The sequence below is a fragment of the Lotus japonicus genome, chromosome 1 (genome assembly GCF_012489685.1).
Source record: "Lotus japonicus ecotype B-129 chromosome 1, LjGifu_v1.2".
NCBI classification, from domain to species: domain Eukaryota; kingdom Viridiplantae; phylum Streptophyta; class Magnoliopsida; order Fabales; family Fabaceae; genus Lotus; species Lotus japonicus.
In genome coordinates this window covers 84,434,296-84,447,011 of record NC_080041.1, presented here as the reverse complement: position 1 = coordinate 84,447,011, position 12,716 = coordinate 84,434,296, and the positions used below count along the sequence as shown (strand labels likewise).

Sequence of the window (12,716 nt, the reverse complement as noted above, 5' to 3'; positions counted from 1 at the left end):
AAACACTTTGGGAGATTCAACTTCGGGAAGTTCGATATCCGCAGTGTATTTTTTTCACTTTAAGAACTTGAACTTTCATAACACAAATTTAGCTTCTAGAAGTTCAAGTTCTGAAAATGCTAAACAAATAAACTTATGGAATGTAATTGTTTTATGTTCTGGAAGTTCAACTTGTATTTATTTTGCACTTTTAAAATTTGAACTTCAGAAAATATAATTAACTTTTTGTAATTTAAATTCTAGAAGTGCAAAATAAATACACTTATGAAAAATTAACTTTTGTAAGGGTGTTTTTTTCGCATTTTAAGAGCTTGAACTTTCGAAAGATAAAATAATTTCTTGTGTTCTTTCTTGATAATAACTTGATAAAGGAAAATATTATTCTTCACATATAATTAAACGATGAACTAAAAAATGATTTAGTAGTGTTAGATTGTGAATAAAGCCTGAGCTACAGTTGTGATCACTGAAAATTGTAGGAAAGAATGAAAAGATAAAGAAAAATTAGTCTTATAATATTTGACTAAAACACCTCTATTTAAAGTTGAGTTATATAAAGAGAGAATGATAAATTGATAATTATTGGTAGTGGCTTATCTAGGACTAGGGGTCGGGGGGGCTCAATTTTTTTCAAACTAACACATTGGTAAAAATATAACTAAAAACAACTTTAATATATTCATACTAATAAATTATAAAAGTCATAATTGTCATCTACGTGATTTCAGATTCTGAAATCGTTCAATAATAAACTCGGAGTCAATGTTATTGAATACACCACTCTCAATGTAAGTAACTAAACAGTCGTTCATCCATGTATCTCTCATTCAGTTACGCAGCCTATTCTTCACAATATTCATAGCAGAGAAAACTATTTTTATAGTTGCTATTGCAACAAGAAAAACCAGTGCAAATTTCAAAAGAAGATAAACTTGTGGATAAACATGTCTTCATTTTTCAACCAACTTCTCCGAAAGTTGTTGGAGTTCTTTCAAAGAGGTAAGTTCATCATTCATACGCATATTGATGATGTAAGAATCTAGTGCATCACCAGACATCAAGCACCACTAAATTTAATGGAGTGAACTCATTTGGATAAAACTTGCAAATTCCAATACATTTGCCTTATCAAAAGTAGAGAACAAATTAAATGAATCCAAAGAAGTCAGACAAAGGAGCAATTGAGTATTAATCTCACCAAAATGATCATTAAGTTCTTGAAGTTGCATGTCTATCACGGTATAAAATAACTCAACACAATAATGATGCTATGTTGTAATGTTATGGGTTTGACGTTGTGACGGCCCAGTACTAACAAACACACTTCCTGCAATAAAGACAATGAGACACACACGTGTGTGAGAGAGTGAGGTAAGTGAGTTTGGGTCTTTGGTACAAATAGATGCAAAATTTAGACTACTAGTACAATTTAAAATTTTTAGGGGGTTCAAAAAAATTATATAGAGGGGTAAGTGTAATTGTTTTTAGGGAGTTGGGTTCAGATGAACCCCCTCATTGTAATGTAGGTCCGCCACTGATTATTGGTTAAGTGATTGGTAAGAATTGTAATTGGTGAGAACTGAAGGTGGTAGGTGAGAGATGCAATATTACATGAGGGTATATATGGAAGAAAATGTAACATATAGTCTTAAATTTATAAAACACAACTATTTTGGAATATATGTGATAAGCTAAAACAACAACCATTTTTGAACAAAGAGAGTATGAGCTTTGCTATGTGGTACGAAGTGTTGTTTTACTAAACCTAAGAATGGAAACGTGTCATCATATAATTCGGTGTGTTTGATGGAATACACAATTAAATTGATATGATTTAGGAGGGATGTGTAGCTCACATGGTTGAGTTAAGGGTAAGTGTAGGTGAAGGGTCAGAGTTCAAATCCTGAGGATAGATAATTTGTATTAATTTACTAACAACTAACATTTGCCTATAAAAAATTTGATATGATTTAGAAAAAAACTGACCAATTAGCATCTTTCATCTGGTTGAGCTAAGGGTAAATGTAGGTAAAACGTCAGGGTTCGAACCTTGAAGAGAGATAATTTGTATTAATTTACTAACAACTAATATTTGCATATAATTTTTTTTTACATGATTTACAAAATACTGACCAATTAGCATCATTCATCTAATTCTGTATGCGGGTACCCTCGTAACATTATCTTTCCTTAAATAATATATACACAAACCATGTCAACCATTTTTCATAAGAGTTTAATGGATATGCACCGACAGTGTAAAATAGCTTTACACAGTCATCCAATCAAAGCATGCCACATAGGAGAGATAATTACATTTGATTTTAATTTTAATTAAAAGAATAAGATATTTTCTGATTTGGCGGAATTCAATTGGATGTTTGTGTAAAACTATTTTACACAGTCAGTGCATATCCATTAAACTCTTTTCATAATGAACCAATAAGATTCTTCCTTTAAAAAAAGATTTTAGAGATAAAGGAGATGTAGTTTTTCTAAAATTTAATTTAATTATTATCCTAACTTTAAACAACGATGTGGCACATCTTTGTATTTTTATTGGTTGATAATAGAAAAGTGATTTACATTGTCATGCATATAAATTATTATCTTAAGACAATATTCAAAATTTTTATTTATGAAAAGTGATTTGTAAACTCCGCCTAGTCCTAGCATCCGGATGACTTACAAATTTGAGTTTAATGAATATGCACTATCGGTGTAAAACAGTTTTACACTAACAATCAATCACAACATGTCATGTAGGAGGAATAATAACTTTCATTTTCAATTTCAATTAAAACAAAGGTTTATTTCATGATGTGACGGAATTCAATTGAATAACTGTTTAAAATTTGTTTACACTGACGGTGTATATCCTTTTAATTCTACAAATTTTATGTGAGCTTTTATTTTTTAACCACCATAACTTGTGTTTATTTTTTAAAAGAATATAATGTAATTTTGATGATTTAAAATCGCTAGAAGTTTTACATTTTTTTAAACAAACACATGTTATTAATACTTTGAGAGATTTAACTCAACTCAAAAGCGAACTCAAAAGTTGATTATTTCTCTTTTTTTTTTTTTAAGATTATCTCAACATATCTCTAAATAATATCCGACTTCTCTAGGAGCGTTGTGAATGTCTCACACGAGAGTCCAAACTGTGAAACCACCAAACGCGATGATTAGCCTATATTACTTGTAGACATAGACTATGTTTGGCATGTCATTTCAGCTAGCTTATAGCTTATTTGACTAGCTTAAAGCTTATTTGACTAGCTTAAAAGCTCTTCAAAAGTGTTTGGTGAAGGAGCTTATTTTAGTAGCTTAAAGCTTTAAGCTATAAGCTATCTCAGGTAGCTTATAGCTTAAAGCTTATAGCTTATTAAATTTATTCTCATTTTTATCCTTATTATTTTATTAAAATTCTATCATTACCCTTATATATTTATAAAAACACTAAACTTATTTTCCCCTCACACTTACGTATGCAGTTTCCGCCATCATTCCCGCCACACCGCTGCGCACAAGTATTATAAATATTATATTAATAAAAATAAATAAAAATAAATATTATATTTTTAAGATGATATATAACTGTAGCTAATAAAAATATTTAAAGTTTTAATAATTTTAATATTAATATCATATTGGTATTAATGTGAAAATAAAGTAATGTTAAATAGAAAAATAATTATACAAGTATGTCCTTTTATGTCATTTTACAATTTCAGCTTGTTTAACAGCTAGTTCTACCAAACACTTTTGTTTCAATCACGTAGCTTTTCAGCTTTCAGCTAGCTTATCAGCTTTCAGCTATCAGCTAGCTTATAAGCTTTCAGCTAGCTTTTCAGCTTTCAGCTTTCAGCTAGCTTATCAGCTAAACATGCCAAACATAGCCATAATTCCTTACATATTTCGAACAGAAATTATTACTTGTAGACATTAATTTCTTACATATTTCGAAATTTAGATCAAGCAACCATCCATTATTTTCACAAGAATGGATATATAGACTATAGCGGCCATGTAATTATCCGCAATACAAACTCATAATTCCATAGGAAGTCATGGATTTGTTCATGCAAACACTCAAATTCTTACATATCCACTGCCAAGTGACATGGTTCTGTAGTGTCATGTTCTCATTGGTAATAGCAACAACAATAAATTTCGTCAAGGGATGCAGATTGCAGGATCCTCTTACCAATCTTAGTCGTCACAATTTCCATTGCTTGCATCACCATTAATCTCCTCTAGGACACTGTTATAAGGCTACTACAACAGTGTTTCCTTTTATTATCTGTCCCTCACATTTCATTTGCCTTGTGCGTTTACTTGTTACATTCTCAAGGGAAAGCTTGAAACTCATTTACCACTTTTACTCTACTTTCTCATCACATTTTGCTTCTTGGTTTAAAATAGCTAAAAAAGCAAGGGACTTTCTCTGAAAATGTATCTGAAGCGACCCTGCCATGAACAGGGGTTTGAACAGAGAGAATCCATATATTTTGATTGTGATGATTGCAGAGAAAAAACAGATAATAAGAGGTGGTGTGAAGGGCAAAGGAAATCAGAAAGAGAGAGAAAGAGAGGGAAAAGATGATGGGGCCCTTAAAGCCTGAAACAGAAATGAGTGGCACTGCACCTAGGAGTGGTAATGTGTTTCCTTCTTCTCACCCTTTTCTTTGTTTTACTCTTTTTGAGTTTTTTTCTTTCATCTTGAACACTGCAGCATAACCCCTTTTTCTTTCTTGATCTCTTTAAAGTTTAAACAAATACTTTCTTCCCTTTTCATGAGTTGAGGTTGTGGTCTTTGATTTGCAAGGCAAGATGATATTTTGAGCCTTAAGGATTTCAGTGAAGAGGATGATGCATTGAAGCTTAAAGGGTTCTAAGAAATGAAACTTGTTTTCTGAGAGCTGCATACTAGAAGAAAAAATGCTGCTGTTCATGCAAAAGAAATCAACAACATACCTTTGGTATTGGTCTTTTATTTGGCATGTTTTTAAGCAAAAAGCCTAGTTTGACCACTTATTTTTCATTTTCCTTTTTCTTTTTGTAGTTTCTCTAAGGACATTATCTTGGCAAGTTGATAAACATTTGGACGATTTTTGGTTTGTCAAGTATCCCATATAGTGGCTTCACTTGCTTTTGTGAGTGTTAGACAACTCCTAAGGTTAAGGGAAGGTTGGTAGTCCTAACTCCTAAGCTGCATCCTTTTGCTTCATAATTTTCTTGAATTCATTTGTCTGTTAGTTAATATTTCATAACTTGTCTAAACTATCAATTTTTACCTTTCTTCTTTCAGCATATCAGCTACTGTGTCTTGAAAGAATGCTTCATTAATTCACCTGCTACATTTGCATATTCATTTACTGCCTTTCTGATTCCAGTTTTCTTTTCTTTTCTAGTTTTGTAGCATGAGATGTTTCTTATTATGTAGGTCTTTTGTCCCTCTCTTGAAGTGAAGCTTTTCTGGAAGGCCACTGGAGTACCAAGAGCCTCTTGTTGAATTTACTACTTGTTTCAATGGAGAATGATATGTACATTGCACATTCCACCTCAAATCCACTCTATTCATTTGACCGTAACAACCAATCCAACATCATGAGTGGAATTTCAATGCTTCATGGAGAGAAAAGTGGACCTATAAGCCATGCTGATGTTTGCTTCATAAATCCTGCAAGTTATTCTGACCCTAGTTCATTAGTTACATCACAAGGAAAGAGAACTGTGGTAGATAGCTCAAATCCCATCAGTGTGAACACTGAGTTTCAAGAGCATTTTGCTGGAGGAATTCCTATTACTCATGCTTCACTTGCAGCCCTTCTTTCTGCAAGAATTGGTCTTGAAGAAAATTTGGAAAATTCAGCAACTTTGCCTCCTTCACTCTGCTCCATGGGAGCACTAGGCCAATTCTTCAATAATTGGCAAGGCACTTCAAACCCTTTTACCTTTGAGGACCCTAGTTATAATGAAGTACCTAGTAGCAGCAAGTGGAATAACAACAAGGTACCTTATTCCTCCATTGGAAACCTGGATCCAGATGAATGGGCAGCAGCATCAAATGTTGCAAACATGGCCGATCATTCGTACCGTTCATCGTCAACCTTTAGTAATGAACTTTCTCTAAGTCTTGCAACATCCACAAGCCCTTGCTCTGATGTGACTCAATGCATGGATGGAACTGTGTCAGGGTTGGAGCAAGCCACCTGCAGCAGCAGTAGGGAACTTTCTATGGGTTTGAGTTGTGGCAAATATGTACAGTTTTCATCAGAAGTATTGAGATCTAGATATCTTGTTGGAATTCAAGAGATACTTGCTCAAATTGCTACATATTCATTTGAAAACCTGGAACAGATCAATTGTTCAGCTGCTGGTAATAGAGAAGGTGGAAACAAGTCAACTTCTGCTTTCTCACCAGGGAGAAGGTCATTGATAAATCAAAATGCAAATTCTATGTCTGAAGCAGAAGCTCATGCAGAATCTCCTTTGCACAGGCATGCAGCTGAATCAAAGAAATCCCAACTGTTGACACTTCTACAACTGGTATGACGCTACATCTTAAATTACCTCATTTAATCTTCATCTTAAATTCCAATTGCTGTGTTAGCATGTTAGGACTTAAGATCAGCTTATATTTTTCCAAAATCAATTCTGGCACACAAAAGATACTTAAGGAAGCTTCTCCACGGAATTGATTTTAGAGAGATTTTGGCCCCGTCTGGATTAGCCTTTACCTTGTGGAAGCTTTTCAATTTAGATGAGTAATTGGTTCAAATTCAAATAAGAAAAAGTCCATATAAGTTAATAGATTCTTATAGAGAAGTTAGATGAGAAAGCTTCTCAAAAAAAAAATTTAAGGTGCAGTCACAAGATCATTTCAACATTTCTTTTCCAACAAGTACTTGCTAAAAAGTTTATCTAAATTTTCTCCTTTTCATTAATGTTAACTTTTCTTTTTACTTCACCATATTAAATTTCATGGATGGTGAAATGATTTGCTAAAACTTGTTCAGAATTTAGCATCATAAAGTAATGTTTACTATTATTAATCTTCATTTTACTCAGGTGGACAATCGATATAACCAGTGTTTGGATGAGATACACACTGTTGTATCTGCATTCCATGCTGCTACAGAGCTTGACCCACAAAAACATGCACATTTTGCTCTTCAAAGGGTCTCTATCCTATACAAGGACTTGCGAGAGAGGATTAGCAATCATATTCTTGCCATGGGATCAAATTTCAACAACTCGTGTTCAGACGAGAAGGAATGGTCTGTTGAAACCTCATTCCTTGAAAAGCAATGGGCTCTCCAGCAGCTGAAAAGAAAAGACCAGTTGTGGAGGCCCCAAAGAGGCTTGCCAGAAAGATCTGTCTCAGTTTTAAGGGCTTGGATGTTTCAGAATTTCCTTCATCCGTGAGTTTCAAGCATAGATCACCTTGAAATGAGTTTAACACAAAGTTTATGAATAAATGATTTTGATTTAATTAGTGCACTTATATGACTAAACATGTCCTTTCATGGATTTCAGGTATCCTAAAGATGCAGAGAAGCACTTACTTGCAGTTAAAAGTGGGTTGACAAGAAGCCAGGTACTACTTACTGCTCTTTTTACATACCTTCAATATGATATGCTTTGTTGGTTGTGACTTGAACTGTATTTATGGCTGGTTAATTAGGTATCCAATTGGTTTATAAATGCTCGTGTTCGCCTGTGGAAACCTATGATTGAGGAAATGTACAATGAAATGAACAAAAGAAAGGCGTGTCGAAATGAAGGGATGGAGAGCAGCCACGGAAACAGGATTAGTATGAGCCATCTATGGTTTGATGACAATTGAAAGTTCTAGCATGTTTGGATTGACAGTGGCACACAATGACACAATTCAAAGCACGTAAACTTCAGAAGCTACACCTTGTAACTTATCCGCTTAAGTGATTCTGAGACTTCCTACTGCAGAACCAAACATGCTAAAACTAAGTCGCATTACATCAAAGATTGGAGTATTTGTTTTTTAAAGCAACTAGAAAACACAGCACAACTGAAACCATAATGTGTTATGAGGATGTTTAACAACATAGAATCTATACAGCAGTTATTTAACTCCCTTACTATCTTTTCTATTTTAACTTCATTCCTTTTAAAGGCACTTGTGGAAATTGGAGTAAAGGTAGGATTCGCAAAAACCGCCGGTTAAGTGAGTGAGTTGAAAGTGAAGTGATTATGTTTGGATGTGTTTATGGGAAAAATGATTTCTATAGGGAAATATTCTGAAGTCCAGGTCTGAAATCTTAGAATTGATTATGTTCAACATAAAAGTTATTCTCTCTAACGTCTCCACAAAATTTATTTTAGAACTAAAACCAAATCTCAAAGTCAATTGTCAAACATGTATATAACCACCTAAAAGTGATTTTGGGTAATGAGAATTAATTCTAAAGTTCCAAAACGTGGAACCAAACGCATGAAATCATTGATTAAAATAACAGCTCCTATGCTAATGGCTATGTTATGTAGTAAAATAGAGATAAAATAACATAGCTGTATTGAAAACATATAACTTTATATTTAGAATCTGCTGACCAGGAGTCTAAAGAAAGTTTTTTACTGAAGATTACAACATTTAACATATTGATAATATTACATATAATGAACACTTCTACTTATGATTTCCTAACAAGTAGCAAAAGGCACTAGGAAGAAGATGCCAACAATATGAAAATATTGAAGAGATTGCGCAGTAATGGCAATGTGACCACCATTTCCACCTTATAGCAGTGACAATTACTTCAATTTATGGATCCATGCAAAAACAATTTCAGATATTTAAACACTATTCAGACTTACCAACTAAAACTTGAGATTACAAATGAAAGAATGACTATACCTGCATTCAACTAAACTCACCCCCTTTTGTTTTCCTGCATTCAACTAAACTCTCCCTCTTGTTTTCCTCTATCCTTATCTACAACAATATGACAACTCCATTATATTTCCGACAAATCACAGATTTATTAACTTCTACAACAAGTTAATCAGAAAGACCGGACCCTAATTCATCTACTTCTACTTGCATGTTTGGATTCTCTTTCTTGAGAGTCAATTTCGGTAGCAAGAAGCTACTAACATAGTTTTTTTCCTAAAATGGGGTTTGGTTTCAGAATCAATTGTAGAATGATAAGCAAAACTTTCACTAAATTTCCGCAGAAATTCGTGTTTTAATTGGTTTCAATTTCAAACCCATACTCTCTGGTGAATAAAGCTCAGGAGAAATGCAAGATGGACTCAAGGGACTTCTTGGGCTAACACTTAGTTTGGATGGTCTATACAAACCATATCCCATGAGAAAGTACTCCATTGGTACTAGCATCGCATGGGGTTGCTCCTCTGTTACCATCGACCCACAAGCTTGAACCTGAAGTTACCACAAAATGCTATTAAATCTTAGCTCATTTTGACTGATATATAAACATGCATTTATCACTAATTAATATGAATTATTGCAAGTTTGGAAATCCTGCTACAATTGAATTTAAAGGCAAAATCCAATATGGGGAGATGTGTCTGTTAGTAGTTTCGTGTCATAATTGATTCTAAGAAAATAGAAGTTGATTGAAACATTTTATTACTCACCTCGACCAAGGCACTAAATCGTCTATCTAACTTAGAATTCATGTGGAGAGCCTCAGAGTGAAAAGGAGACATGTCCCCAACAAAAATTAGTGAGCGACACTGCAATTTTCTCAATCCTTCACTTATGTCAGATCTCCTACAAAATGTCAATACAAGTTAGTACTTAGTAGCATATACATGTCAGATATAGACACATTGTTGTTCCAAAATATATGTGTTGAACAAGAGCATCAGCTATCCATTTGTTCATGAAAAGTTGCAAATTATATGTCATGAGTGCAAGAATGTACAATGAAATTCTGATTGGTGTTGAAACTCTAGTAATAAGTGTGATCTTACCCATTAATAGCTTCAAGGAACCGCCACACATTCAAACTCTGCCTCTCATCTAAGGACTGTCAGAAAACATATATAACAGATAAGTTTTCAGCTACCAGCAATAAAACAGTTTCCCCATCAAAATATTAAAATGAATTGGGCTGACCCTTCGGCATGCTTGAACTATATCCAACTCTGGCAAATTACCACTGCCTCGAACTTCCTATCATCACCAACAAAATTGAATGAACTCAACCTTATGCTGTAGAAAGTATAAAAAGAAATTCTATTGGAAGCATAAGCATACCTTACTAAAGTATCGCTTTAGCAATATTTCTTTTACCACCCCACACATGCCATAAAAGTAGAGTAAATTCGACAAGACCTGCAAATGTTACAAAATCTTCAGCAGAAGGAGCTATATATTTTCCACAAACATAGTCTTCCAGATTTAGAGAAAGAACCTTGTTGTACAACCATTCAGTCCAAGATGGTGCTTTACAAAGAGGAGAAACAAGTATCAAACCAAGAACACGTTCTCTATACTTCATCTGTTGTCAAAAGTTAGAAGATTCCATTATTGAAATTCAGATCCATTTAAGAATGTGAAAAATGAGAGAGGTGGTTGCAACATGTATTGTACGTCACTCACAGCAAATAAGGTAAGAATGTAAGCTCCAGCCGTTACTCCCATACACATGACTGCACTAAGACTGCAAAGAGTTAAGAGAGAAATGGTGTCAGAATGTCCAGAATCCAGACCAAGGAAGGGAGACAATAGCTTCTAGCCTTATAACATGTTTGGAAATCCTTCTGCGATTGGTTCTAACGCCAAATTAATTTTGAGAAGAAGCTTATGTGAGCAATCACGGTGTTATAATTGATTCTGAGGAAAAAATAGGTTGACGCAAACATGATATTAGATGCACAAGTTTCTCACAATTACTTGAAAAAAGTGTATATAAATATTCTATTGAAATTTTAGCCATACAATCTTTTACCTTCTCATATTCTCCCTGGCTAGTTATTCATCAAATTTTAGGAAGGAAAATCTGATCCATTCCATTGCATTATTTCTAAAACTTTCTATAATAGTCTACATGGAAAGAGATTGATGATTAAGCTATGACATGCTCACCCAAAAAAGTTGAGTACTTCAGCTAATTGATCAGCTAAGTCATCAGCAGAGAGAAGTGGATCATCTGGATCAATTGCACCGGCTCCTAACTGTAATAGCTCTTGAAGAAAGTAGAAGATGATAAGGAACCAGACAAATTGTAACATCCAAAAACAAAAACATTTACAAAATGTGGTAAGCTAAGTATCAAGTAACACCATATATTATAGCTTCAAAAAATAAAGCTGACCTGATGCCCAGGTGGACTAATTTGATATATGCAGAAATTGTGGAGCAGCAATGAACCAATTTCCGGACAAAACAATAGCCCCTGAAAGCAGGACACATCTGATGAAACCACATGCATCAAAACAAATGGTTAGATTGTTAGTTTGTCAACAAAATAAACAAAGTAACAACACCATTTTCAATTTTCAAATTCTCTGCCAAAATAAAAAACTTAAACTTACAATTTAAAGCCAAATCAGGGTAAGTAATAAGAGCTGGTTTGTCCTGGTCTCCATACACAGCAACAGAAACAGAACCATAACGAGTTCTGATAAGATGTTCCTGCAGAAGATGAAAGTAGCCAGAACATACAACATCATATGAAGTGCAATCACGAGTGAAAATGAAAGAGGTGAACAATTAAAAATGTTAATAACAAAAGCAAAAAAGGAAATACAATGCAAGACAGAGACAGTGTGAAAGAGAATGCTATGTATGTATGCATGCATTGCAGCACCTTGGACGGAAGATGATCATAGATGTGGACCGACAGTGAGTCCGCCATTAGTGTCTTGAATGCTGCTTGGTTGCTGCCACTGCCATTGCTTCTTGCTTGCTTTAATAGTAATGAGTTGTTGTTAGAGCTAGCTAGGTACAGTTTGTCAATTTCTCTCTCTGTCTGAGACTGACTCTGACCGTTCGCACGAGTCACCGACGCTCAATCCCGTGTCACACCAGCGCCCTGCATTAAAGACTCTTCACTCTTTGACTTCACACTCTGCTTCAATTAACCTAAGCCGACACTTTTTTTCTTTACATTTTTCTCTTTTCTTTATTAAATTGTTCTTATTTTTTCTCTATTAAATTATTGTAGCAATTCCAACTCGAGATATGATAGCTTCCAAATGAGCTCAAGTGAACATATTGGTTGGGAGGAGAAGGCTTAGGAATAGATTTTTTAAGAGTGCAATTTATATTTTCAATGTATCAAATAAAACTAACAATATGATAGAGTATTAGAGATTATAGATCTCTCAAAAAGTGTGGTTGTTAGGTTAATTTGGTATGTTATATTTGATAGTATTTCTTTTTATAAGAATTATATTTGATAGTATAATGTATAATAGTGTTAAGTCGGATGAAATAAAGTCTCATAAAGAACATATTAACCAGGCTCATAAAATCATATTAGTCGAATAGGATATATTTTAGCCCCTGAAAATTTTACCTATTTTTTTTTTTTGTTAACATGGAGGGGCAAAGCTCCAAAAAATGAAAATATGTTACACCACAGGAGCGCTTAGGGAGGCCATGGCCTCAGTAATATTATAAAACACATTTGGCATAATTTTAACCAGTTATTAACTCACATGACAATTATATATAGTTAGATATAAATGTT

At 33.9% G+C, this 12,716-nt stretch overlaps 2 protein-coding genes across 8 annotated transcripts; one reads left to right on the top strand and one right to left on the bottom strand.

The window, feature by feature from the left end:
* The first annotated feature begins 4,383 nt into the window (after positions 1-4,383).
* On the top strand, positions 4,384-7,858 carry LOC130724576 (homeobox protein ATH1-like). Of its 2 annotated transcripts, XM_057575847.1 has the most exons (7): positions 4,384-4,663; positions 4,835-4,988; positions 5,072-5,196; positions 5,453-6,558; positions 7,081-7,433; positions 7,549-7,609; positions 7,697-7,858. In XM_057575847.1, exons 4-7 carry the CDS (start codon positions 5,539-5,541, stop codon positions 7,856-7,858), a joined length of 1,596 nt encoding a protein of 531 aa, XP_057431830.1. In that variant the 5' UTR covers positions 4,384-4,663; positions 4,835-4,988; positions 5,072-5,196; positions 5,453-5,538. The 2 variants fall into 2 exon arrangements, with proteins under 2 accessions (XP_057431830.1, XP_057431838.1); XM_057575855.1 differs by having other exon boundaries at positions 4,384-4,988.
* Positions 7,859-8,564: 706 nt separating this feature from the next.
* On the bottom strand, positions 8,565-12,007 carry LOC130724591 (protein NDL1-like). 6 transcript variants are annotated; one of them, XM_057575887.1, is made up of 13 exons: positions 11,832-12,007; positions 11,557-11,656; positions 11,337-11,434; positions 11,108-11,196; positions 10,622-10,682; positions 10,434-10,520; positions 10,277-10,354; positions 10,136-10,192; positions 9,991-10,046; positions 9,652-9,787; positions 9,352-9,433; positions 8,906-8,983; positions 8,565-8,805 (listed from the first exon to the last, which is right to left on the bottom strand). In XM_057575887.1, the coding sequence occupies exons 1-12, from the start codon at positions 11,877-11,879 to the stop codon at positions 8,946-8,948; spliced, it is 930 nt and encodes a 309-aa protein (XP_057431870.1). In that variant the 5' UTR covers positions 11,880-12,007; the 3' UTR covers positions 8,565-8,805; positions 8,906-8,945. The 6 variants fall into 6 exon arrangements, 5 of the variants coding, with proteins under 5 accessions (XP_057431870.1, XP_057431863.1, XP_057431876.1 ...); XM_057575880.1 differs by having other exon boundaries at positions 9,265-9,433; positions 11,832-12,005; XR_009014577.1 differs by having other exon boundaries at positions 8,906-9,433; positions 11,832-12,000.
* Positions 12,008-12,716: the final 709 nt, after the last annotated feature.